Raw genomic sequence first — 24,783 nt, forward strand, 5'->3', positions numbered from 1 at the left:
AGGGAGCAAAGTGGGGTGGGGGAGCACACAGGGGCCCAGAGACAGCAGAACACAAGTGAACTGGATAGGAGGAGTGGTGGGGGCAGCATACAGAGGAACCAATCTCCTCCATTTTCCTGCTGCAGCTACGGAAGGAAAAAGGAGGACAGTGATTTCTCTACATGCTGCCCCCGCCGCCCCTCCTATCCAGGTGTACAGGGGAGTCGCACAGGCCCTCTGGAGCATGGGGCACGGTTGCAATTGCAACCCCTGTAGTTACGCCCCTGACTTGGCCAACATTGACTTAGGAAGTACTTGAGTATTAACATGACCAACTGCATCACTAGCATTAATAAAAGGATAAGTTCATCTTTCCTGAAAAAAAATAAAATAAAATACTAAATGCACATACAGTTCTTTTGCAGAATAAACATTTTCATTTATTATTTTTCCTGCAAGAGCCTGGAAAGCATTACCCTTGTGATCAGCAGGTCAGGGTTGCAGTGAGCCTGGAAAGCATTGCCCTTGTGATCAGCAGGTCAGGGTTGCAATGTCAGGCTTCTGCAGGGCCTGTGAATGAACTACGAGTGCGCTGATCAGTGCCCCTGCATTTCATTAAGAACTACAAGCAATTAGCCGCCGTGGCAAATGATCTTGTAGTTAATTCACAGGAAACTGTGAATGAATGAATGAATGAATGAATGAATGAATGACACAGACGTGTGGGCTTTTTTTTTTTTTTCCAAAAAATGACAGTGGGTGCGAGAAGATTCCTTGCCCACTGTCACACTGAAAGGGGGGGGGGGGGGGGGTAGGGGGAACTGGGGCAAGAACTGGAACATGTTACATGTTCCACCTGTATTTACCATAACATGTTCCAAAAGATGAACTTATACCTTTAAAAGAAGTTGTAACTTATGCAGTTCTAGGTCTTTAAATTTTGTTTTTAGTTCTTCATATCCCCTTTAGCCCCATATAACACATAAATACAAAATGAGCTACAAAACACAATACATGTGTATCAAAAAAAATTGCATAGTGATAAAGAATACATTATTGCATGAATCACCCCAGAGTTATAGTCTGGGTACAGTAACCTTATTACCAGCTTCAAGCCCTAAGCAATACTGCATGAAGACCACAGAACACTTCTTCTTATTGGTGCTTCTTGGATGGCACACGGGTTCGAGCAAGAAATATAATGCCAACTGCAATGGCGCTCAACAGTAACGCGAACAAAGGGCGATAGAAGAACCAACCGGCGGCGATGGTCAGCAGGGAAAGGGAAGAGGACAAACACAAAGCGAAGAGTTTCAGTCCAAGATTGACGAGATCACGGACGATGGGGAACCAATCCACTGCAGAGAAAAATGGAAAGCACCTTTAATTAGCAGCTTATACCAAAATACTACATACACATCAGACTGCAGTTTTCAAAGAGGAAGTAAACTCTGCAGGTAACAAAAAAATAAAATAAAAAGCAAAGTAAATGCATAATGTGCTAGTATGCATTGCATACTAGCACATTGTATGACACTTACCTGCAAACGAAGCCCTTAACGACCCACCTGGAGGCCGCATCCATCTTTGCCCGTTTTCCTTTCGGGTCCGCAGACTCCAGCTGTGTGACTGGCCAAAGCCGCGTTAACATCACTCCCGCGCATGGGCAGCACGGGGTTCTGAAGAAACGGCACGGGCGGCCATTCCTTCAGAGCGCATGCGCCAGTAAATATCTCCTAAATAGCGCAAGTTTAGGAGTTATTCATAGTACCCATTAGGTAAGCCTTATTATAGGCAATGCTAGAGGGAAGTTTTCTTCCCCCTTTAGGTTTCTGGTGGCATTTTAAAGGACAGCAATGGGTGCGGAGTCCATGCCCAAAGCAGATTCCAGCTGCCATTCTTCAGAAAACAGGTAAAGCAATAAAGGGATGGATTTATGGATTTTCATCAACTTTATTGTTCACAATACAATCAGGAAAAACTCCTCCCATTGATGCAGAGAAGAGTTTTTATGGGCTGTGCCATGATAAAGGAAATCAAAAAAGTACAAAAAAAAAAAAAAAAAATGGGACTTTCAAGGTGCCACGAATCAAATACAATGATTAATTGCACCTTAACCACTTCAGCTTCGGAAGATTTCACCCCCTTCCTGACCAGGCCCTATTTTGCGATTCGGCACGGTGTTACTTTTACGGACGATTGCGCGGTTGTATGACCCTGTACCCAAACAAAATTTACGTCTTTCTTTTTTCACAAATAGTAATTTCTTTTGGTGGTATTTGATCACCTGTGCAATTTTTTTTTTTTTTTTTTTCGCTATAAACAAAAAAATAGCGACAATTCTGAAAAAAACAATATTTTTCACACATTCTGCTATATGACATTACCAAAAAAAATAAATAAATCAAAATTTAACATTTTAGGCCAATTTGTTTTCTGCTACATATTTTTGTTAAAAAAAAAAAGAAAAATCGCAATAAGCGTATTTTAATTGGTTTGTGCAAAAGTTATCGTGTCTACTAACTACAGGAAAAATGTGTCATTTTTATTTTTTTTACTAATGTCGGGACTGCGACATTGCGGTGGACAGATCGGACCCCTAATTGACATTTTTGACACTTTTGGGGGTACCAGCTATAAATATGCACTGTTACTGTAATTAAGCCACTGGCAGGGAAGGGGTTAACCCTGTGGGTGATCAAGGGGTTAAACGTAAACCTAGGGGAGTGATTCTAACTGTATGGGGGCGGGGCTTCTGACATGACCATAGAGACATGTGATGCTATATAGAAGGATCACAGGCACGCTGATCATCCCAGGGAGAAGAGCGGTCGGCAGTGTTTACAACAGCTGGCTGTTCTTCTCTCTCAGCGGGGAACGATCGCCAGTGTCAGGCGGCAATCGGAGCCGCCTGACGCACACATCCGCTTCCCCGCTGACGAGTGGGGGCAGGAGCCTGCCACCGGTGGCGCGCATTCGCCCCCTAGACTCCCGAGAGTGAGCGCCGTACAAGTACGGCAATTTGCCTGAGAGCGGCTGCCTGCCGCAGTACATCTGCGGCGGGCGGTCAGAAAGGAGCTAAAAGTCCTATTCTGTTTCTTTTTCAGCTTCCACTGATATAGGGATGTAGTGCCTGATTTTGGCTCTCCCTCGGTTGGTCACAGTTGATACATGAACGATAAAGTTCAGCTTTATTGTTCACAGCACAACATGCATAAACTCCTCCTGTAGAGCTTTTTGGTCCAGGGTGCCAGGCTATTCAGCGAAATGCCTCAGCCCGATCTTCTGCAAGTTGGGCTGTGATAAATAAAGTTGATTGCAGGATGAAAACTTGGTGTTTTGGCTGCCATTCTTTTGGACTCCACATACCCAAGGCTTGGACAAACCATGAGGATACAAGTACCCGAGGTGGAGTAAATTGATTAATCAGGCAAGAAACATACAGTACATTCCATAATAAGAATTATGCTACCAAAATGAGTGTGTGCTGCAAATTGCCTCTAGCATTGCTCCCGTTTCTTCTTGCTGGAGCTGCCATTTTGCTGAATATTAGAGCAGCAGTAAATCTTTAGGCTGTCAGCAGATCGGCCTTTTTACTGGCTCTGATTTTTGGCACAATGCCAAAAATGGAGACCAACTGAGCATGTGCAGAGCAGGGTGAGAGTGGATTTTAAACTGTATGTTTTACACAGCTATACCTGCAAAAGGGGCCATCCTAAAGTGATCTATCAGGAATTTTTTAACTAAAATTCCACTTTAAAACCATAAAAGTCAGCAGCTTCAAATACTGTCTCTACTAACCTTAAAAAAAATCAGGTACCTAAACCCTGACCACTTACGTCCCCTGATTGCTATGATTGGAGTCCTGGGCCCGCTTGGAGCAGTCGACTTCCCTCTCTTTCTCTTCTACTCTTTCCTTTTCCTCGCTATTTTTCATCCTCAACCACTGGAACTCAATTTTTTGAGGTTTGTTCTTAAATACCTCGTCCTTCACACTTGGAATGTTTTTACCCATTCTAATGTTGGTTCTACCCAAGACTGTTCCATTATGTTTTGAAGGCTTCGCTCCATTTTCTTCATCATACATGTTGCTTATCTACCATGATTCTGAATGGACAACCTTTGGATAACAAAATCTTCATGTATAATCAATAATAAAAAAAATCTAAACAGGTACCTACTAGTGATCGACCAATATCGTTTTTTTTAATGCCGATACCAATATTTTGGTCATCGGATATCGGCCGATATTTTCGGACATGTAAAAAATGTATTTATTTATTTTTTCACAGGTACTCCTTGTGGAGAGATCTGGGGGTCTAAAAGACCCCAAACCCCTCCTCGGCACTGAAAAGCCTTCAAAAAACGCCAAATTTGGCTGTTTTGAATGCTGTCATTTTTTTGAATTTGGCGCCGAGTACCCGGAAGTGATGTCATGACATCACTTCTGGGATTTTTACATAGAGACCCGATCAGAGCCGAATGCGGCTTTGATCGGGTCTTCGGCAGCCGTGCAGGCTGGCTGCCCGGGTCTCCTAGTGGGATGGAAGACCCGGCCAAGCCGCGAAAGGCGGCGGGAGGGGGGGGGGGCACGCATCGGTTGTCATTACAAGACAGCCTACCGTTGGCTATGGACACCGGTACCGGGGCGATGCCTCTAGCTGCAGGCATCACTCCGGTACAAGCACTTTCCCGAAATATCGGCTCTCCGTGAGGCGCGCTCCTAACTCAAAGGGATATACGCAAGTATACGCAAATATGTGGCCCCACGCAAAAAAAGCCCAGTCTAGTGAGGCCGAATATTTGCATACAGTCAGCGTGAAGGGTCTAGGTTATATGGATTGGGTATGGCATGGGTGTGTATGTTGTTCTAATTACAATGTATAAAAGCTCACCCAGCGTATGGAAGATCTTGATCATAAGACTGATGCCCATAAACATCATGAACCAGCCGGCCCCTCGCAGCATCCAGGTCTTCATAATGTTACTCTGATGCTCCGCATGGAAGATCTCCTGTAAGGTGGCCACACATTAAAATTCTCAAGGTGTCTCCAGGCAGTTAAGGCCAGAAAAAACTTTGTAAAAGATTTTCAGAAATGATACTAGTTACAAACAATGCTTAGCAGGGTTCGTCTTTGACCACCCAATGACTAACCTCAGCGGTGTGACTCCCCATGTAGAGTAGCTCCAGTTGGTCTCCAGATTTGGTTTTGTATGGGACCAGCTCCACCCCTCGCTGCCGCGCCACGACACTCACCTAGCAGGAAAATATGGAAGAAGTCAGAACAGCAACTCAGCAGATGAAAGCTGAGCACACAACATTTTCAAACAGATCTGTTCTAATCATAGAGATTATGTACTAACCCAGGGATCTCCTAACTTTCTAGACGAAGGGCCAGGTTACTGTCCTCCAGACATTAGGAGGGCTGGACTTTGGCCAGTGGAAGAACATGCCCCAAAGTCAGTGGGAGTAAACAACGTCTTTGGTTTGATTGTCAGTGGGAGTAAATATATTGCATAGCGACTTTGGCCAGTAGGAGACAAAATAATGTTCCGTCATTGGTATTGTTGCAAGAAAAAGTGCCAATTGTAGATGTCAGTGGGAGGAATAATGCCCATCGTATCAGTGGGAAGAATAATTCTCCCATTGTTGGTGTCAGTGGGAGGAATAGTGCTCTATCATTGGTGTCAGTTGGATGAATAGTGTCACATCGTTGGTATCAGTGGAAGGAATAGTTCTCCCATTGTTGGTGTCAGTGGGAGGAAAAGTTCCCCCATTGTTAATGTCAGAGGGAGGAATAATGTCCCATCATTAGTATCAGTGGGAGGAATAGTGCTCCTTCATTGGTGTCAGTGGGAGGAATAGTGCCCCATTATTGGTGTCAGTGGAAGTAATAGTGCCCCATTATTGGTGTCAGTGGGAGGGATAGTGTCCCATCATTAGAATCAGTGGGAGGAATAGTGCCCCATCATTAGTATAAGTGGGAGGAATAGTGTCCCATCGTTGATATCAGTGGAAGGAAAAGTTCCCCCATTGTTGGTGTCAGTGGAAGGAATAGTGCCCCATCATTGGTGTCAGTTGGATAAATAGTGCACCATCGGTGGTATCAGTGGGAGGAATAGTTCCCCCATTGTTGGTGTCAGTGTTGTTGTCAGTGTCAGAGCTCCCTGTGCAGAAAGCTGGTTACTGTCAGTCCCCACTGTCTGCTCTACCCCCCCCCCCCCCCCCTGCTCACTGGAGGGGGAAGGAGCAGCGGGCTCAGGCTCAGGCTGAGTCGGGTGCCGGTCCAGGCATGTGGGCGGATCCCGACCATATGGTTGTGATCATTCCTGAGCCTGGACCAGCTCTGTGAGCTTTAGTTGGCTTTAGCCAGCTGTTTGCTGAAAACAGGTCACAGGAGTGCAGAACTAACTGCACTCCAGTGATCCACAGGTGAAGTACAGCCAAACGAGCTTTGGCTGTACTTTTTTATTTAAGGCCTCTTGCACATTATACTCCAGTTTGAGCATCTTTTCCGATTTTATTTCAGGCATATGTATTTGCTCGTATTTCTGTGCATTTTCGTGCATATGCACCTGCGCATTTTCGTCTGCAGTCACGCATTTTCACACAAACAACCTGATTCTCGCGCTCTCATTCTGCACAATATGCTAATGAGCATTCGCGTGCATGAGGCGTAAATTACTGACCAAAAATGCATCTTTTTCTATTTTTTTTTTTTTTTTACTGAAGAATGCATAGTGCTTGTTTACGCACCTGTGTGCACAGGCACATTACAATGAATGGACTGTATTTTAGCTCAGTAAAAAAAAAAAAGCTGTACTCTGCTTTTTCAAGCTGCATTGTGCAAGAGGCCAAAGTAGGAATTTATGCACGAAATGCTCAGGAATTGGTGGGCCTATTATACACATTGATATATGGACTATTTACTGATTTATTATTTGTGTATCTTTTTTTAAATTTACGTTTCTTCTTATGAATTTAGTTTTTTTTTTTAATTTTTTACTGAAGTCTTTTCACTGATTACTGGTATATATTTTTAGATTTTAAAATTCATTTTTTGCTGCACCCATGTATTTTTACAGACACTGAGAGGAATTGGCTATATTGTTCTCTGGTGCTAGCTTCTTCCTTTGTCCATTAGCATTGATCCAACATTTTAACCACTTTACCGCTGCTCACTGAGCTGCTACTGCGGCAAAGTGGCTCGATAACGTCCAACGACATTCCCCTCTCTCGGCGGCGTGCGCGCGCCGCCGAAGGCTCGCTCCCGCTGTATTCAGTCACAGCGGGAGTCGGGCCAGGGGAGGAGCGGCGGTGATCACCGCCACTCTTCCCCGATCGTCGGGGAATCGAGTGTGGAGATCCGCCCGCTTGTGTAAACAAAGTGGGCGGATCTATTAAGTGACAGGTAGGGTCAGATTGCAGGGTTCAGCATAGCTGAATCTGCGATCTGTCCCCGTGTCACTCAGTCACCTCCCCCCACACACGCCAGTAAGCACCAGGCATACATTAACCCCTTGATCACCAATAAAAATTAACCCCTTCCCTGCCAGTGTCATTTTTACAGTAACAGTGCATATGTATAGCACTGATTACTGTAGTAATGTCACTGGTGCCCCCAAAAGTGTCAAAAATGTCAGTCAAGGGTCCGATCTGTCCGCCACAATGTCGCAGTCCCGCAAAAAAAAAGAAAAAAAAGAAAAAAAAAAGCGCAGATCGCTGCCATTACTCGTTAAAAAAAAAAAAAAAAAAACACACCAAAAATTACAGAAATCTTTCCCTTAGTTAGTAAACGCAAAAACTTTTGCGGAAACCAATCAAAATACGCTTATTGCAATTTTTTTTACCAAAAATATGTAGCAGAAAACAAATTGGCCTAAAATTATAAAAAAATTTAGATTTTTACATTTTTTTGGGGGGGAATTTCATATAAAAAAAAAGTGAAAAATATTGTTATTTTTTCAAAATTGTCGCTCTTTTTTTGTTTATAGCGCAAAAAAAAATAAATAAATAAATATCGCACAGGTGATCAAATACCACCAAAAGAAAGCTCTGTTTGTGGGAAAAAAAGGACGTAAATTTCGTTTGGGTACGGTGTTGCATGACCACGCAATTGTCAGTTAAAGTTGCACAGTGCCGAATCGCAAAAAGTGGCCTGGATGTAAGAGCAAAATCCTCCAGTGGTAAAGTGGTTAATTGAACATTTTTAGATATTCTCTATAAGATAATAAATCTTAATTTTTTGGGTTCAGGGAAACTATCGTGTTTTTTTGGTAAAAGGAATAAAACTCTTTAAACTAAGGGTATTTTTGCCATCATCCCATAAACATAATCAACACATTTTTGGATCCTCTATTTTGTGGGGTTTTACAGGCAACTATTAATTACAATAAAAATATTTATATACTATAATTGTTTAAAAGACAATAATGCTTTATTTATACATAAAGAATTATGGTCTTTTAAACAATTAGAGTATATAAATGTCTTTATTGTAATTAATAGTTGCCTGTAAAATCCCACAAAATAGAGGGACATTGTGGTCATTGTTTATGATGTTAAAGTGTTGCGATTAGAAACAAACGTTTAAAACAATATAAAGATTATTACCGTGTCCACTGATCCAAATGAATTTCCCAGGGAAACGCCAGCGAACCAGAAAGAGATCCGTAGATCACCCACCTGAAATGTGAAGACAGAAAACAAATAAGGTGCCTATTTAAAGAGGAACTCAACTTTTCTTAAAGGGTAACTCCACTTTCCTGGGGAAAAAATATCAATAAAGAAAACAACAATACAGCGTATACAATTGTGACACAAATCATATTGTAATTGAATTATTATAAATTACCTTTCCTTTTCAATCTGCAGCTGATCTAATTTTCTGAAAATGCAATGCAATATGGCCGCCTGGAGCTGTTCTATACACAGAATGTATACTGACCACACCCCCAGAAACATCATTTCCTGCTTGTGTGATTGGCTCACCAATTTTCCCAGAAGTCTGCCTAAGATATAAGTCAGATTTCTGTCATCCCCTGCAACACAAATGTCATTTTTGGTGAGATACCCCCAATAGGAACACGTCTAAAGGGACGCAGGCCCAGCAGAGTTCCTCATTAGAGCCCTGCAGCTGCCACAGCTGATAGATAATTATGAAACCACTCCCATTAGACCCACTCAGAACAGAGCCACAGAGGAACAAACAATGATTTCTTCAGAACAACAAAAGGAATGAATCTGCAACAAAGTTTGTTATAATCCTTGTAATGTACAGAGATCACCCAGAGGGGAATGTTTTTTCTCAACAAAAGTGGAGTTACGCTTTAAAAAAAAAAAAAAACAATCCTTTTTGGGTGATCTCTGTACATTTCAGGGATTTTAACAAACCTTGATGTAAATTCCTACCTGCTTTGAAGGAAAAGCGGTTTGTTTCATTATGTCAATGTTTAGAGAGTGAATCTGAATTGGATGGACTTTGTCATTATTAATCAGCTGATGCACTTGCAGTCTTCTAATGGGGAAAGTTGCTGTGTCTGCATCCCTTTAGAACTTATCAATTCTTTTGGAGTATCTCACTAAAAATGAAATTTTTGAAGCGCAGATGCCTACAATCTGACTTGTATCTTGGTGCTGACTGCTAGGAATATCAGCAAGCCAATCACACAAGCAGGAAATTGTATTTCTGGGAGTGTTCTATCCCCCAATGGCATATGGAACGCCTTCAGGTCGCCATATTGCATTGTGTTGTGGAGCTGCAGGATTACGTGACTGGACCAGAGCCAATTAAAAAAAGGGAAGTACAAAGATAGATTTATGCAGAGTATGCAGGTAGGTAGGAGGAGGGAACATTTTAGGAATAGTTTGTGTTAAGCCGGCCATAAGGCTCCATTCACACCTGAGCGTATCGTTTTCAGGCGAGTTTTTTTGGGCTTTTTTTTTTTTGGGCAATTTTCCAAGCATTTTTTCGGCAATTTTTTTCGTGTTTTTCTGGCATTTTTCACGCATTTTTTTTGTGTTTTTCTGGCATTTTTCTTGTGATTTTCTGGAATTTTTCAGGCATTTTTTTGTGTTTTTTTTTCTGGCATTTTTCAGGCGTTTTTTTGTGTTTTTCTGGCATTTTTCAGGCATTTTTTTCGTGGTTTTTCGGGCATTTTTTTCTTGATTTTCTGGAATTTTTGAGGCATTGTTTTTGTGTTTTTTTTCTGGCATTTTTTTTCGTGTTTTTCTGGCATTTTTCAGGCATTTTTTTCATGTTTTTCTGGCATTTTTCAGGCATTGTTTTCGTGTTTTTCTGGCTTTTTTCAGGCATTTTACGGGCATTTTACAAGCATTTTTTGCAGGTGTTTGGAGGCTGGCATTGACCTCTAATAAAAACGCTTGTAATCAGCCAAAAAAGAAGCTCATGTACTTTTTTGAGCTTCAGGCGTTTTGCTTCAGGTGACAAAACGCTCACATGTGAACAGGGTCCATTGAAATTATTATTATTATACAGGATTTATATAGCGCCAACAGTTTGTGCAGCGCTTTAAATTAATGGGATTTTGCTTGTTGGGCGTTTTGAGACCTCAGAGATGAACGTTTTACGAGCTGAAATATGCTCAGGTATGAACAGGGCCTAAATGAATCGGTTCAGCAGGGAACGGCTGATATCTGATCCATCTATGGGCAGGCTGATTGCACCAAAGTCAATCCACCGACCAACTTGGATACAACCAGCCTGTTGGATTTTTTTAGCATGTGATTATTGCCAGTAGCTATAGCCGCTAGCAGTAATCATTGTGTTCTACTGGCAGGGACAGCTTCCCCCGCCCCCACACCGGGAGAACACAATAGCTCCATGGGAAGGGATTCCATCAACAATGACTGTGTTGATGGGGGAATTGTAGTTGCAGGAAATAAAATCTCAATCTATGGCCTGCTTTAGGCTTTTCTTCCAGTTTACTCATATAATCCTCATAATAATCCTCTCATCTCCACACAGAGTATCCACTCTGACCAATAGGAAGTGTCAACAGAGAGCAACGGAAAGTTTACAGAAACACAAATGGGGAAACATTTGTAAAACCATCTGAAATAAGAATAAGTGTAACATTGCACTAACTGGGAAATTAAATTATATCTAAACCCAGGAGCAAAAATCTAAGGGTCCTTTCACAGGGACTCCGGGGGGGGGGGCGGGGGGGGGGCGGTGATGTAATCGATCCGCTGATCCCCGCAGGTGGATGACAGGTCCATCTCCGCTTACTTTGCAGAGACAGACCTGTCAGATCCCCGCTCTCCTCTATGGGAGATCAGATGAAAACGGGCCACCTGTCTGTTTTCATCTGATCCTATATGATCCTACAGACAGATAGAAAATAGGGTTTCCATCCATCCAGGTTTCACGAACCGGATCAGATCGGATAGCAGCGGGTGTCAGTGGACATGTCACCTCCGACATCCACTGCTCCATAGGGATGCATGGATCATCCAATCAGGTCTGCCTGAAAAACTGACAGGCGGACCGGAATGGAAAGCCCGTGTGAAAGGGGCCGAATACTTTTGAACTTACCAGTCTTTGGATATGGTGGCTGCATTCGTTTATTTTTTTTTTCCAGGCTAGATACATTTTACGTAAATTCAGAAAATATCTGTTGACTCTGCCACAAATCCTGTGTCCTCGTCACTTCCTGTGCACTGAAATTATTCCTCAAATGAGGTTATCAGCCTTTCCAGCTGTCTTTTGTGAACTACAAAACACCTCCTCCTATGTAATGGAGATGAGGGGAGAAGAAGGCATTGTTCTGTAGTCTACACCCAAATTGGGTTTAGATATGCTTTAACCTCTCTGCCCGTGGCAAGACAAAGTATTCAGTACCTCTGGATTCCTGGGGTTGGCGCTGTGATAGAAGTAATTTCCTTCTGTGAAGACATCAGCCTGTGGATTCCCTTTCTGCGTCAGACTCAGCTGTTTGAAATTGTCAATTTTCTCAACCAGACCTATGAGAAGGAAAGTTAGCCGTTGCAAGAGCCTTCTCCTCTGGGGCAATCCGATACCCAGCACCCCTCCGCACTGCTGGATATTACTGCTAATCATTTTTAAAGCGAACGTTTAATCTGATAATATTTTGCCTTCCCTGATACCTCCCTGCCCCCCACCCCATTAAAGCGGAGTTCCCCCCCCATTAAAGCAGAGTTCCCCCCCCCCCATTAAAGCAGAGTCCCCCCCCCCCATTAAAGCAGAGTTCCTCCCCCCACCATTAAAGCAGAGTTCCCCCCATTAAAGCAGAGTTCCTCCCCCCCCCCATTAAAGCAGAGTTCTGCCCCCCCCTTTAAAGCAGAGTTCTGCCCCCCCTTTAAAGCAGAGTTCTGCCCCCCCCCCCATTAAAGCAGAGTTCTGCCCCCCCCCACCCCCCCTCCAAAAATTAAAAGTCAGCAGCAACCCACACTGTACACATACTGTAGCTGCTGACTTTTAATATTAGGTGACTTACCTGCCTGGAGTCCAGCGATGTCGGCACCGCAGCCGATGTTTCCATCAGCTGTCGGATGCTGCCGCCGCCATTGCCGGGTCCCTACTGCGCATGCGCGAAGCACGCTGCGCTCGGCTACTAGCCTGGGAGGAGGAGGGAGGAGGAGGGGGGCCGAATTTCTGACATACCTCGCTGCAGGGAGGTACGACAGAAGTGGGGACAGGGGACCTGTCAAAAACAGGTACCTGCTCCGCCCCCGAAAGGTGCCAAATGTGGCACCGGAGGGGGGGGGGGAAGAGACAGATAAGTTAAAGTTCCACTTTCGAGTGGAAATCCACTTTAAAATAGGAACACAATTTTTAAAGCGGTGGTAAACTCAGCAGCCTTGTATCTGCAACATTGCGGCGGACAGATCGGACCCCTAACTGACATTTTTGACACTTTTGGGGGGACCAGTGACATTACTACAGTAATCAGTGCTAAAAATATGCACTGTTACTGTAATAATGACACTGGCAGGGAAGGGGTTAACCCAGGAGCGATCAAAGGGTTAAGTGTGAGCCTAAGGGGTGCTTTCTAACTGTGTGGGGGAGGGACTTGTGGAATCAACACAGAGACCTGTGATCCTAAATAGGAGGAACACAGGGGCTCTGTGTTAATTCCAGAGAGAACAACGGTCTGCTGTCTTTACAGGGCTCTGTCTGACTTGCTGCAGCTTCTAAAACACATTGTAAGAAGCTCACAGTGAAATCAGAGAAAGCCATTTCAGTCCAGGATAACAGCCATTACAACTGTGTCAAAAAAGAGAGAAAGAGAGAAAAAGAAAAAAAGAGAAAGAGAGAAAAAGAGAAAGAGAGAAAGAGAAAAAGAGAAAGAGAGAAAAAGAGAAAGAGAAAAAGAGAAAAAGAGAAAAAGAGAGAGAAAAAGAGAAAGAAAAAGAGAAAGTGAGAGAAAAAGAGAAAGAGAAAAAGAGAGAAAGAGAGAGAAAAAGAGAAAGAAAAAGAGAAAGTGAGAGAAAAAGAGAAAAAGAGAAAGAAAAAGAGCGAGAAAGAGAAAAAGAGAAAGAGAGAAAGATTGTCTATCTTGTAGGGCACTGATAATATTCTCACCTTTAGACAGGTAATAACTTCCAACCTGAACATCTGATGCAACAGCTGTGAATGACTCCACCGCCATGGCGCTGCAAAAAATGGGACGCTTGCTTTACTCAACTTTGTAAGGACACAGAAAATGGAAGACTTTGCAAACAATAAAATCCTAACACATATGCATACTTACATTAAAAAAGAGCTCCAGATATCCTGATATGGCTCCCCTTGCATAAGGCACCCCACTGCTCCTTCATTCAAATACTTTTTTTTTTTTGCTTTTAAAAAATTCAGGAGGCATTGGACAATCCATGCCTCTGCCTGGTTCATACTGTAGGGTGACCAGACATCCCTGGTTTCCGGGGACAGTCCCCGGATTGAGGACACTGTCCCCGGTCCAAGTCTGTCCCCGGATTCAAGGCCGGATTATTGTAGAGAGGGCATCCCATGCTGGCTGAGAAACAGCCTGGAGGCTTGGATGCCGACGCCCCCTGCTGGACAATCTCACTGGTTCTCCTGCTGCTGTTCAGTAGAGGAGAGGCAGAGACAAAAATTGACTGTGTGGAGGGCTGAGACCGGGAGATGAGTAGATTGGGGGGGGGGGGGGTCTGTTTGTACACAGGTGAGGACAGTGGTGGAGGAGGGGTCAGAGCTGATACAGCTGCATGGAAAGATGGAGAGTTTAGCTGTTGTGGGGGGGAAGGGCTGAGAGTTGGCTGCAGAGGTAATCTGTGAGAGAAGGGTGCTGGGGTGAGCTATGGATGTGGGGGCAGAAGTGTCCTCTGTGCATAGCAAACCTCTGAACCCTGCACTCTATGCCTAACACCCTCCTGTATATTATGTAGTCCTGTGCCCAGCGCTCTGTGTATTATGTAGTCCTGTGCCCAGTGCTCTGTGTATTATGCAGTCCTGTGCCCAGCGCTGTGTGTATTATGTAGTCCAGTGCTCTGTGTATTATGTAGTCCTGTGCCCAGTGCTCTGTGTATTATGTAGTCCTGTGCCCAGTGCTCTGTGTATTATGTAGTCCTGTGCCCAGCGCTCTGTGTATTATGCAGTCCTGTGCCCAGTGCTCTGTGTATTATGCAGTCCTGTGCCCAGTGCTCTGTGTATTATGTAGTCTTGTGCCCAGCGCTCTGTGTATTATGTAGTCCTGTGCCCAGCGCTCTGTGTATTATGCAGTCCTGTGCCCAGCGCTGTGTGTATTATGTAGTCCTGTGCCCAGAGCTGTGTGTATTATGCAGTCCTGTGCCCAGTGCTGTGTGTATTATGCAGTCCTGTGCCCAGCGCTCTGTGTATTATGTAGTCCTGTGCCCAGCGCTGTGTGTATTATGTAGTCCAGTGCTCTGTGTATTATGTAGTCCTGTGCCCAGTGCTGTGTGTATTATGCAGTCCTGTGCCCAGCGCTCTGTGTATTATGTAGTCCTGTGCCCAGCGCTCTGTGTATTATGTAGTCCTGTGCCCAGCGCTCTGTGTATTATGTAGTCCTGTGCCCAGCGCTCTGTATTATGTAGTCCTCTGCCCAGCGCTATGTGTATTATGCAGTCCTCTGCCCAGCGCTCTGTGTATTATGCAGTCCTCTGCCCAGCGCTCTGTATTTTGTAGCCCTGTGCCCAGCACCCTGTGTATTATGTAGTCCTGTGCCCAGCGCTCTGTATTATGCAGTCCTGTGCCTAGTGCTATGTATTATGCAGTCCTGTGCCCAGCGCTCTGTGTATTATGAAGTCCTGTGCCCAGCGCTCTGTGTATTATGAAGTCCTGTGCCCAGCGCTCTGTGTATTATGAAGTCCTGTGCCATTTGCCAATTAAAAAAAAAAAAAATATGTCCCCGGATTTCATTTTAAAAATCTGGTCACCTTACCATACTGGCCAGACTGGGGACAGGTAAGTGGTCACAAGATCACTGTTATTCTCCCTGTGTTACAACTATCAGTGAAGAACTACTGCATATTTTGGTACTGAGGCCCACCCAAGGCATGCATGCAGAGCAGGCCACAGGAGGTGACACTAGAACTAAGTCAGCAATCTTTTGCAGGTGTCACCAGGTGTTGTTCTGCAGCTTTGACAGTGGGGAGACATTGTGCTACCAAGAACATGAATGCTGCAAAGAAGACTCCTGTGCAGTGACAGTACTAATAGAAGCAGTCAGCTGGCTCATGGGAGGGGTTATGCAAATATTAAAACACTTGATAGTTGAGGGGTCATTTGCATGCAGACCACCCTAGGTACCGCCCACATGTAATGCCGACGCTGAGCCTCCATGATTAAATGACTGAAATCCAAAGAAAAAAGGAGGCAGGCCAGAGACAGGCTGGGGAGGAAAGAACTAGATTAGCATTCGCCAACGAGTGGTCCGTGGGGGTCCCCAGGGATTCTGCCACAATTCAACATTGTGGTGGACGTATGCCAACCACGTATGCCAACCAATGTTGTTTCCAGTGTTGTTCTCTGTGCATGCTGACAGTCAATACTGTTAGCGCGCATTGATATGCAATGCCTCCTCTGTAGTTCTGGCTCCTGTGAACTCAAAGGGAGGCACTGGGAGTAGTGCATAGAGAGGGAGGTAAAGGAGGAGGGGGACAGACAATGGCAGTACTAATCACAGACTGCGGGAGTGAGCTCGAGCACATGGCTGGGATATCAGGACAATATCCCCCCGGACATTACCCCCCGGGACAATATCCCCCTGGACATAGGGTTAGGGTAAGAGGAGGGATATTGTCCAGGGGGGATTATGTCCAGGGGGGATGTTTCCCAGGGGATATTGTCCTAGAACCCATGGCTGGATATGGAGGCGAGATCCGACGAAAAGTCTGTGTAAGGCAGCAGTGTAGTGTGAAGAGTGCGGGGGGGGGGGGTCGGTGCAGAGAGCCGGAGCGTTGTGTGTATAAGACATGTAAAATTCATTCATGTTAGTGGTCCGCAGGATTTAAAATTGTTTAGTAGTCAGTGAGGTCCGAAAAGGTTGGCAACCACTGATCCAAAGGATTTCGGGCGCCCTCCACCCAGGCTCTGACGTGCTGCAGCTTCTAATGCACATTGTGAGAGGCTCACAGTGTGCAGTGAAATCAGACTAGGCCCCTTCAGTCCGGGGAGGAGCCGGTACAATTGTGCAAGGCTGAAGGGAATGCTGGGGTTTGGCTTTATAAAAAAGAAGATCACCTGGGATTGCGATGGGCGATTTCTCGGTCGAAACTTCTGCTGCTCACCACCTCCGACCTCCACTCCGTATCTACGGAAAATATGGGTTTATGAGATTTGCAGATCATTGCATCGTTTTCATGTAGATTTTGTGGAATAAAAGTGTTGTAAAAAGGCTTTTGAATTCAGTTTTACATCAATGTGCACTTTGCTTTTAACCCTCACGCCATGGTGGATGCATGGAAACTCATCCTAAAGGTTTGTGTTTATACTAGCCCCATGCGTGAGTAAACAAAGGATAATGTTAGGTCTCACCAACAAATAAAAAACTGAAAAATTGGGCGTGCAAAATTATTCAGCCCCCTTAAGTTAATACTTTGTAGCGCCACCTTTTGCTGGGATTACAGCTGTAAGTCGCTTGGGGTATGTCTCTATCAGTTTTGCACATCGAGAGAATGAAATGTTTGCCCATTCCTCCTTGCAAAACAGCTCAAGCTCAGTGAGGTTGGATGGAGAGCGTTTGTGAACAGCAGTTTTCAGTTCTTTCCACAGATTCTCGATTGGATTCAGGTCTGGACTTTGACTTGGCCATTCTAACACCTGGATATGTTTATTTGTGAACCATTCCATTGTAGATTTTGCTTTTTTTACTTCCCTCCACCTAAAAGATTTCAGTTTGTTTGTTGTTCAACTGAGTTGTACAGTTTAAGGTCACATTGAAGGTGGAAAAAGTTCTGAAATGATTTATCTTTGTGTCTTTTTTTTTACATCACAGAAACTTGATATTTTAACAGGGGTGTGTAGACTTTTTATCCACTGTACATCCATAATTATAGAGCAGCATATCTTCCCATCCAGACAATGTCTTTTTCAGGGAAGGCCTTGTATATTCCAGCGGGATAATGCTAAACCGCATACTGCATCTATGACAACAGCATGACTTCCTAGTAGAAGAATCCGGGTGCTTAACTGGCCTGCCTGCAGTCCAGACCTTTTACCAATTCAAAATATTTAGTGCATCTTAAAACAAAATAAATACAACAAAGAAGACCCGGGACTGTTGAGCAGTTATAATCCTATATCAGGCAAGAATGCGACAACATTCCTCTCCCAAAACTCCAGCAACTGGTCTCCTTTGTTCCCAGACATTTACAGAGTGTTAGTAAAAGGAGAGGGGATGCTACACCACGCTTAACATGGCCCCACCCCCAACTTTTTTGAGATGTGTTGCTGACATCAATTTCAAAATTACCTTATTTTTTTCTTAAAATGGTCCATTTTTTCAGTTAACCACTTGCCGACCGCCGCACGACTATCTACGGCGGCGGTCAGCCCCTCACAGGCAAAGTGACGTAGGGCTACGTCACTAGCTTGTGAGGGTCTAGGGAGCGAGCGCGCGCCGCCGGAGGCGCGCTCCCGCTCCCGCGTGGTCACGGACCCCCCCGCGCAGGTGACCGGCGGACCTGATGTCCGCCGGCCACTCTGCGATCGGCGGGGGAGAGGGAGAAAGTCAGGCAGCTTGTGTAAACAAGCTGCCTGTCATTCTCCCCTCTGTAGGAGAGATGATCATATGGATCTACTATGTAGATCCGTTGATCACTCTGCATACAGCTGAAGCCACAGCCAATCACAGTTAGAATCACGCCCCTAGGGACACACACAGCCCCTCCCTCTCAAATAAAGTTAACCCCTTCACTACCAGTGTATTTTTACAGTAACAGTGCATATGTATAGCACTGATTACTGTAGAAATGTCACTGGTAACCCCAAAAGTGTCAAAAATGTCAGTCAAGGGTCCGATCTGTCCGCCGCAATGTCGCAGTACCGCAAAAAAAAAAAAAAAAAAAAAAAAAAAAAAAAAAAAAAAAAAAAAATCGCAGATCGCCGCCATTACGCATTAAAAAAAAAAAAACAACAAAAGTGACAAAAATCTTTCCCTTAGTTAGTAAACGCAAAAACTTTTGCGCAAACCAATCAAAATACGCTTTTTGCGATTTTTTTTACCAAACATAGGTAGCATAAAACAAATTGGCCGAAAAGGTTAAAAAATTTTGATTTTTACATTTTTTTGGGGGGGAATTTCATATAAAAAAAAAAGGGAAAAATATTGCTATTTTTGCAAAATTTACGCTCTTTTTCTGTTTATAGCGCGTGATCAAAAAATCGCACAGGTGATCAAATACCGCCAAAAGAAAGCTCTGTTTGTGGGAAAAAAAGGACGCCAAATTCGTTTAGGTACAGCGTCGCACGACCGCGCAATTGTCCGTTAAAGTCATGCGGTGCCGAATCGCAAAATACCCCCTGGTCAGGAAGGGGGTAAAATCTTCCGGGGCTTAAGTGGTTAAAACATTTGATGTGTTTTCTATTTTTATAGAGATTGACACAGAATAAGTTTGTAGGATGGGACTAAGAACCTTCCACTTTACAAAAACAGGTCAGCCATGGCATGTCCCATAATTTCGATCCCTGTCCCTGGAGAAGATGGTACTTACTGTACGTGTATCTTGTCTCTGTTTTTTTCTCTCCGTTTTCTTCATATTCTCTGAAAAACATCATTTAAAAGTTTAAATAAGTAAGTGTTTGCATAGTTTCAGAAACCAGAGCCATTTAAACCACTTGCCTACCGGGCAACTTTCACCCCCTTCCTGCCCAGGCCAATTTTGAGCTCTCACGCTTTGAATGACAATTGCGCTGTCATGCTACACTATACCCATATGAAATTTTTATCATTTTTTTCACACAAATAGAGATTTCTTTTGGTGGTATTTAATCACCTCTGGGTTTTTTTTTCTTACAAAAAAAAAAAAAAAGAAAAAAAAAAAAGACAGAAAATTTTGAAAAAATAAAAGTTTTTCTTATTTTCTGCGAGTAAATTTTGAAAATAAATAGATGTTTCTCCTTCACTGATGTGCGCTGATGAGGCGGCACTGATGGGCACTGATAGGCTGCACTGATGGGCACTGATGAGGTGGCACTTATGGGCACTGATGAGGTGGCACTTATGGGCACTGATGAGGTGGCACTTATGGGCACTGATGAGGTGGCACTTATGAGGTGGTACTAATATGCCACACTGATGAGCACTGAGAGGCGGCACTGATGGGCAGCACTAATGGGTACTGAGAGGCGGCACTTCTGGACACTGACGGGTGGCACTGACGGGTGGCAATGGGCAGCACCATCAGTGCCCACACTCAGTGCCCATAGTGCTGCTAATCAGTGCCCATCAGTGCCCGGATGAGCAGGCACTGATGGGCACTGACTGGCAGCACTATGGGCACTGATGGCGGGCACTTGTGTTATTTTATGATAAAATGGTGATCAGTGCCCTGATTACATTTTTCTTTGTCCCCTTACCGGTGATCGGCTCTGCTCCTTCCTCACACGCAGTCTCTGTGTGAGGAAGGAGCGCTGGCGATGAGAGAGGATCTCATATGTTTACATATGAGATCATCTCTCATTGCACGGTCCGATCACGTGGTAAATGGCCGCTGTGATTGGCCATTTACCACGATCTGGGATTGGCTGTGTCCAAGGGACACGGCCGACACAGATTTTCCCCGATGCGCGCTCGCGGGAGCCTGTTACTGGGAGGCCGTTTAAAGACGGCTTCCCGGAAATTCGAGTCCGCGCTGCAGCCGTACTTCAGCTATAGCGCGGACCGGAAGTGGTTAATCACCTGATCTGATTTTTTTTTTTGCTAAACAAATGAAACAAGACCAAAAATTGTATAAACATTTTTTTTTTCCTTAATTTCTGTTAACAAGTTTTGCAAACAGGTAATTTTTCTCCTTCACTGATGGGCACCGATAGAGGTCACTGATCAGCAGCACTGATGGGCACTGATGGGCTGCACTGATGGGCACTAATAAGCACCTATTGGCAGCACTGCTGGGCACTGTTTGGACTGCACTGATAATCAGGAAACTGATAATCAGTGCCCTGATTATCAGTGCTGATGTCCCTTTAACACAAGCCGGTTATCGGCTCTTTTGTCTCCTCACATAGTCAGCATGAGTAAAGAAAAGCCGATAACCGGCTTGTATTGACATCCGTGAACCGCTGTCATTGGACATAGCTGATCATGTGGTAAAGGGCCCCTTTGATTGGCTCTTGACTCCGATATGTGATTAGCTGAGTCTGAAGACAAAAGACGCCCTCCTGGCGAAGTAAGCCCGCACTACAGCTGTCATTTGGCTAAATCGCAGGCAGGAAGGGGTTAAATTACAAATAATGGCTCCTGTATGACAGTCTAAACCAGTACCGCTTTTTGGGATATTTCTTTAGCAGAAATATGTAGCAGAATACAAATTGGCCTAAAAAAAAAAAAAAAAAATAGAATTTTTTTTTTTTTTATTGGGAATGTTTTATAGCAGAAAGTAAAAAATGTTTTTTTTTTCTTCAAAATTGTCGCTCCTTTTTTTGTTTATAGCGCAAAATCCAAAAACCACAGAGGTGATCAAATACCACTAAAAGAAAGCTCTATATGTGGGGAAAAAAAAAGGACATCAATTGTATTTGGGTACAGCGTCGCACGACCGCGCAATTGTCAGTAACGCAGAGCCGAATCGCAAAAAAATGGCCGGGTCATTAAGGGGGTTGTAAACCCTCTCATATAACTTTTACCTATAGGTAGCCTTTAACAAGGCTTACCTATAGGTAAATATCTCCTGAACTTGCACCGTACTTTTAATGCAGCCGATGACGTCATTGGCGCATGCGCTCTGAAGGAACGACCATCCATGCCGTTCCTTCAGAGCCCTGTGCCGTGAACAGTGATGGGAGTGATGTCATCGCACCTCCGGCCAATCAGAACATGTCCACTGTCCTGTCGCTGAGCGGGTGGCGCTGCGGGGGCTTCGTTCTAAGGTAAGTATTTCATAATGAGCTAGTATGCGATGCATCCTAACTCATTATGCCTTTGTCTTACAGGGGTTTTTTTTTTTTTTTCTTTTGTTGGGGGGGGGGGGGAGGGTGGTTTACTATCTCTTTAGACCGGAAGCATTTGCCCCCTTAATGACCATGCCACTTTTTTTAAACTTGGCACTGCGTGACTTTAACTGACGCTGTACCCAAACAATATTAGCGTCCTTTTTTTCCCACAAACAGAGCTTTCTTTTGGTTGTATTTGATCACCTGTGCGATTTTTAGGTTTTGCGCTATACACAAAAAAAAGAGCTACAATTCTGAAAAAAAAATCAATATTTTTCACATTCTGCTATATAACATTACCAAAAAAAAAAAAATTAAAAAAATTAAATTAAAAATGTTTTACCTTTTTAGGCCAAATTTGTATTCTGCTACATATTTTTGTTAAAAAAAAAAATTCACAATAAGCGCATTTTGATTGGTTTGCGCAAAAGTTATTACGTCTACTAACTGCGAGAAAGATTTATGGCATTTTTATTTACTAGTAATGGCGGCGATCTGAGATTTTTTTCGGGACTGCGACATTACGGCGGACAGATCGGACCCCCAACTGACATTTTTTACACTTTTGTGGGGACCAGTGACATTACTACAGTAATCAGTGCTAAAAATATGCACTGTTACTGTAATAATGACACTGGCAGGGAAGAGGTTAACATTGTGGGTGATCAAGGGGTTAAATGGGAGCCTAGGGAAGTGATTCTAACTGTGGGGGGGGGGCGTGGCTTGTGGGACCATAGAGACCTGTGATCCTATATAGAAGGATCACAGGCGCTCTGATCATTCCAGGGAGAAGAACGGTCAGCGGAGGTGAGCAGCCATTGCACTCATTTCGTTTGGATATCTTTGCTCACCAATAGAATCGCACTGGGAATCACCGGAATTATTTACTTTTACACCGATTACTATTTTGCTTGGGATAATATTTTTTGGACTTTATATGTATTTTGTAGTGCATGGTTCACTTTTGTGCATTTACACCTCTGGAACTGTATTGAAGAGCTGACAGCGGTTCACTCTTCAGAGGACACTTTATTTGCTTTATTGCAATTTCTTTGGATCTGGATATATCACTTTTTGATACTTCTTCACCTTTTATTATTGCATCACTCCATTTTCCATTTCACATAAGGAAGTACATTGGTTCACCCTTCAGAGGGCACCTTTTACCTTTTATATAATCTGTTTACTCTACACTTTTTTTTTTTTTTTTTTTACACTATCCACAGTGTCCTGTTGAGTGTATATGTGTACACTATATTTTTTCACCACTCTTTGCACTTCCCATCCCCAACCTATTATTGGGTGCACTATCACCTTCTATTTATATTAATCATCTACACTTATTATGTTATTTTTGATTGAGATTATTTTTTGAGTGAGCTACTTAGAGTGATGGTTCACCGTTCCTAGAGCACCTGCGCTAATATTTATGCTTTACATATACAGGGGATCAAATACCACCAAAAGAAAGCTCTATTTGTGGGAAAAAAAAAGGACATACATTTAATTTGGGTACAGCGTTGCACGACTGCGCAATTGTCCGTTAAAGTAACGCAGTGCCGAATCGCAAAATATGGCCTGGTCAGGAATGGGGTAAAATCTTCCGGTCATAAAGCGGTTAAAAATACGCTCATTGAGAATTGTTTTGTCAAAGACGTAGCTAAATAAATTTTGGCCTAACTATATGACAAAAATTGAATATATTGGATATTTTTTAACTGTCAAAGTAGAAAAATATTGTTATTTTTTCAAAATTTTTTAATTAATATCGCAAAAAAAAAAAAAAAAAAAAAAAAAAAAAAAAAAAAAAAAAATCGCACAGGTGATCAAATACCACCAAAAGAAAGCTCTGTTTGTGGGAAAAAAAGGACGTAAATATCATTTGGGTACGGCGTTGCACGACCGCGCAATTGTCAGTTAAAGTCGCACAGCGCCGAATCGCAAAAAGTGGCCCAGACGTAAGACAGCGAAATCCTCCGGTGGTAAAGTGGTTAAAAAAAATTTGAAGAAAATAATGAATTTAATCCATTTCGGAATAAGGCTGTAACATAAAATGTGGAAAAAGTGAATATTTTTCGGATGCGCTGTAATACGGCTTTATCAGATCTGCAGTAGAAAGCATTATTCTCACCCATTTCCCTTCACAGAGAGAAGATCACATTATTTGTCTCTTACTTGGACTCCTCGTGCTCCACCCACTGGTACATCTCCACCTGACGCTTCAGCTTCACGCATTGTACGGAAACCCCGTAGTTTGGATCAAACAGCGGCTGCCATTGGATAAAAAGAGAAATTATTTACAATAAAACAGAAAAAAGAACACCGAATCAGCAAAATGTAAATTCCCCAAATCTTCTTTGGGTCTAGGATTTATTCCAAGTAAGAGCGGCTTCTGGGGCATCTCAGGCCCCAGGCTGTGTAAGAACAAAGCTGGACTCCAGCTGATCATTGGAGGATCATAGTAAAGGCCCCTTTCACACGAGCTTTCCGATCAGGTCCGTCTGAAAACAAGAAAAAAAAAAAAAAAAGGCGGACCTGATCGGATGCTCTATGCACCCCTATGGAGGGGCGGAGGTCAGTGGTGACATGTCCGCTGACACCCACTGCTATCCGATCCGATCCTCTCCATGAAATCCAGAAAGGAAACCCCATTTTCCATCCGTCTGGACTCGCAGGGGGCTTCAAACTATGGCCCTCCAGTTGTTCAGGAACTACAATTCCCATCATGCCTAGTCATGTCTGTGAATATCAGAGTTTTACAATGCCTCATGGGATGTGTAGTTCTGCAACAGCTGGAGGGCCGTAGTTTGAGAATCCCTGAGGAGGATCACATAGGATCAAATGAAAAGCTGAAGCTGAAATACAAATCTCTCTTTTCCTTTAGTTTATCCACTCCCCCTACAGATAGAAAGCACTCCCTAGGAGCCCACCTAACCCTTTGATCTTCCCTGGTGTCAAAGCGGAGTTTCCGGCCTCGGAAACTATTTTTCAATAAAAATACCCCCGGGACAGTCAGGGCTAGTACAGTCCACAATGGATAAGCCCCGTACACACGTACCGATTGTCGGCCGTAAAGATTCGGCCGACGACCGATCGGCCAATTGTAGGCTTGTTAGCATGATGCTTCCGACAGCCGACAGCGCATTTTCGGCCGAACAGAATCTGTCGTGCAAGCATAAAGATTTTT

General features: G+C 43.7%; 1 protein-coding gene across 1 annotated transcript in view; it reads right to left on the bottom strand.

Annotated features, from left to right (window-relative positions):
• Positions 1 to 910: 910 nt before the first annotated feature.
• Positions 911 to 24,783, bottom strand: part of TMEM43 (transmembrane protein 43) — a 37,722-nt gene continuing 13,849 nt past the window's right edge. Inside the window, exons 4-12 of the mRNA XM_082265382.1 lie at positions 23,772 to 23,866; positions 19,157 to 19,206; positions 16,686 to 16,755; positions 13,548 to 13,618; positions 11,844 to 11,965; positions 8,594 to 8,665; positions 5,135 to 5,236; positions 4,875 to 4,992; positions 911 to 1,337 (exon numbers count right to left, since the gene is read on the bottom strand). Of these exons, the coding sequence (XP_082121508.1) occupies positions 1,135 to 1,337; positions 4,875 to 4,992; positions 5,135 to 5,236; positions 8,594 to 8,665; positions 11,844 to 11,965; positions 13,548 to 13,618; positions 16,686 to 16,755; positions 19,157 to 19,206; positions 23,772 to 23,866 (903 nt within the window). The 3' untranslated portion in view covers positions 911 to 1,134. The remainder of the gene's footprint in view (positions 1,338 to 4,874; positions 4,993 to 5,134; positions 5,237 to 8,593; positions 8,666 to 11,843; positions 11,966 to 13,547; positions 13,619 to 16,685; positions 16,756 to 19,156; positions 19,207 to 23,771; positions 23,867 to 24,783) is intronic.

Source organism: Pelophylax lessonae, assembly GCF_965119305.1.
Source record: "Pelophylax lessonae genome assembly, chromosome: 8".
In the NCBI taxonomy this organism is placed as follows: Eukaryota; Metazoa; Chordata; class Amphibia; order Anura; family Ranidae; genus Pelophylax; species Pelophylax lessonae.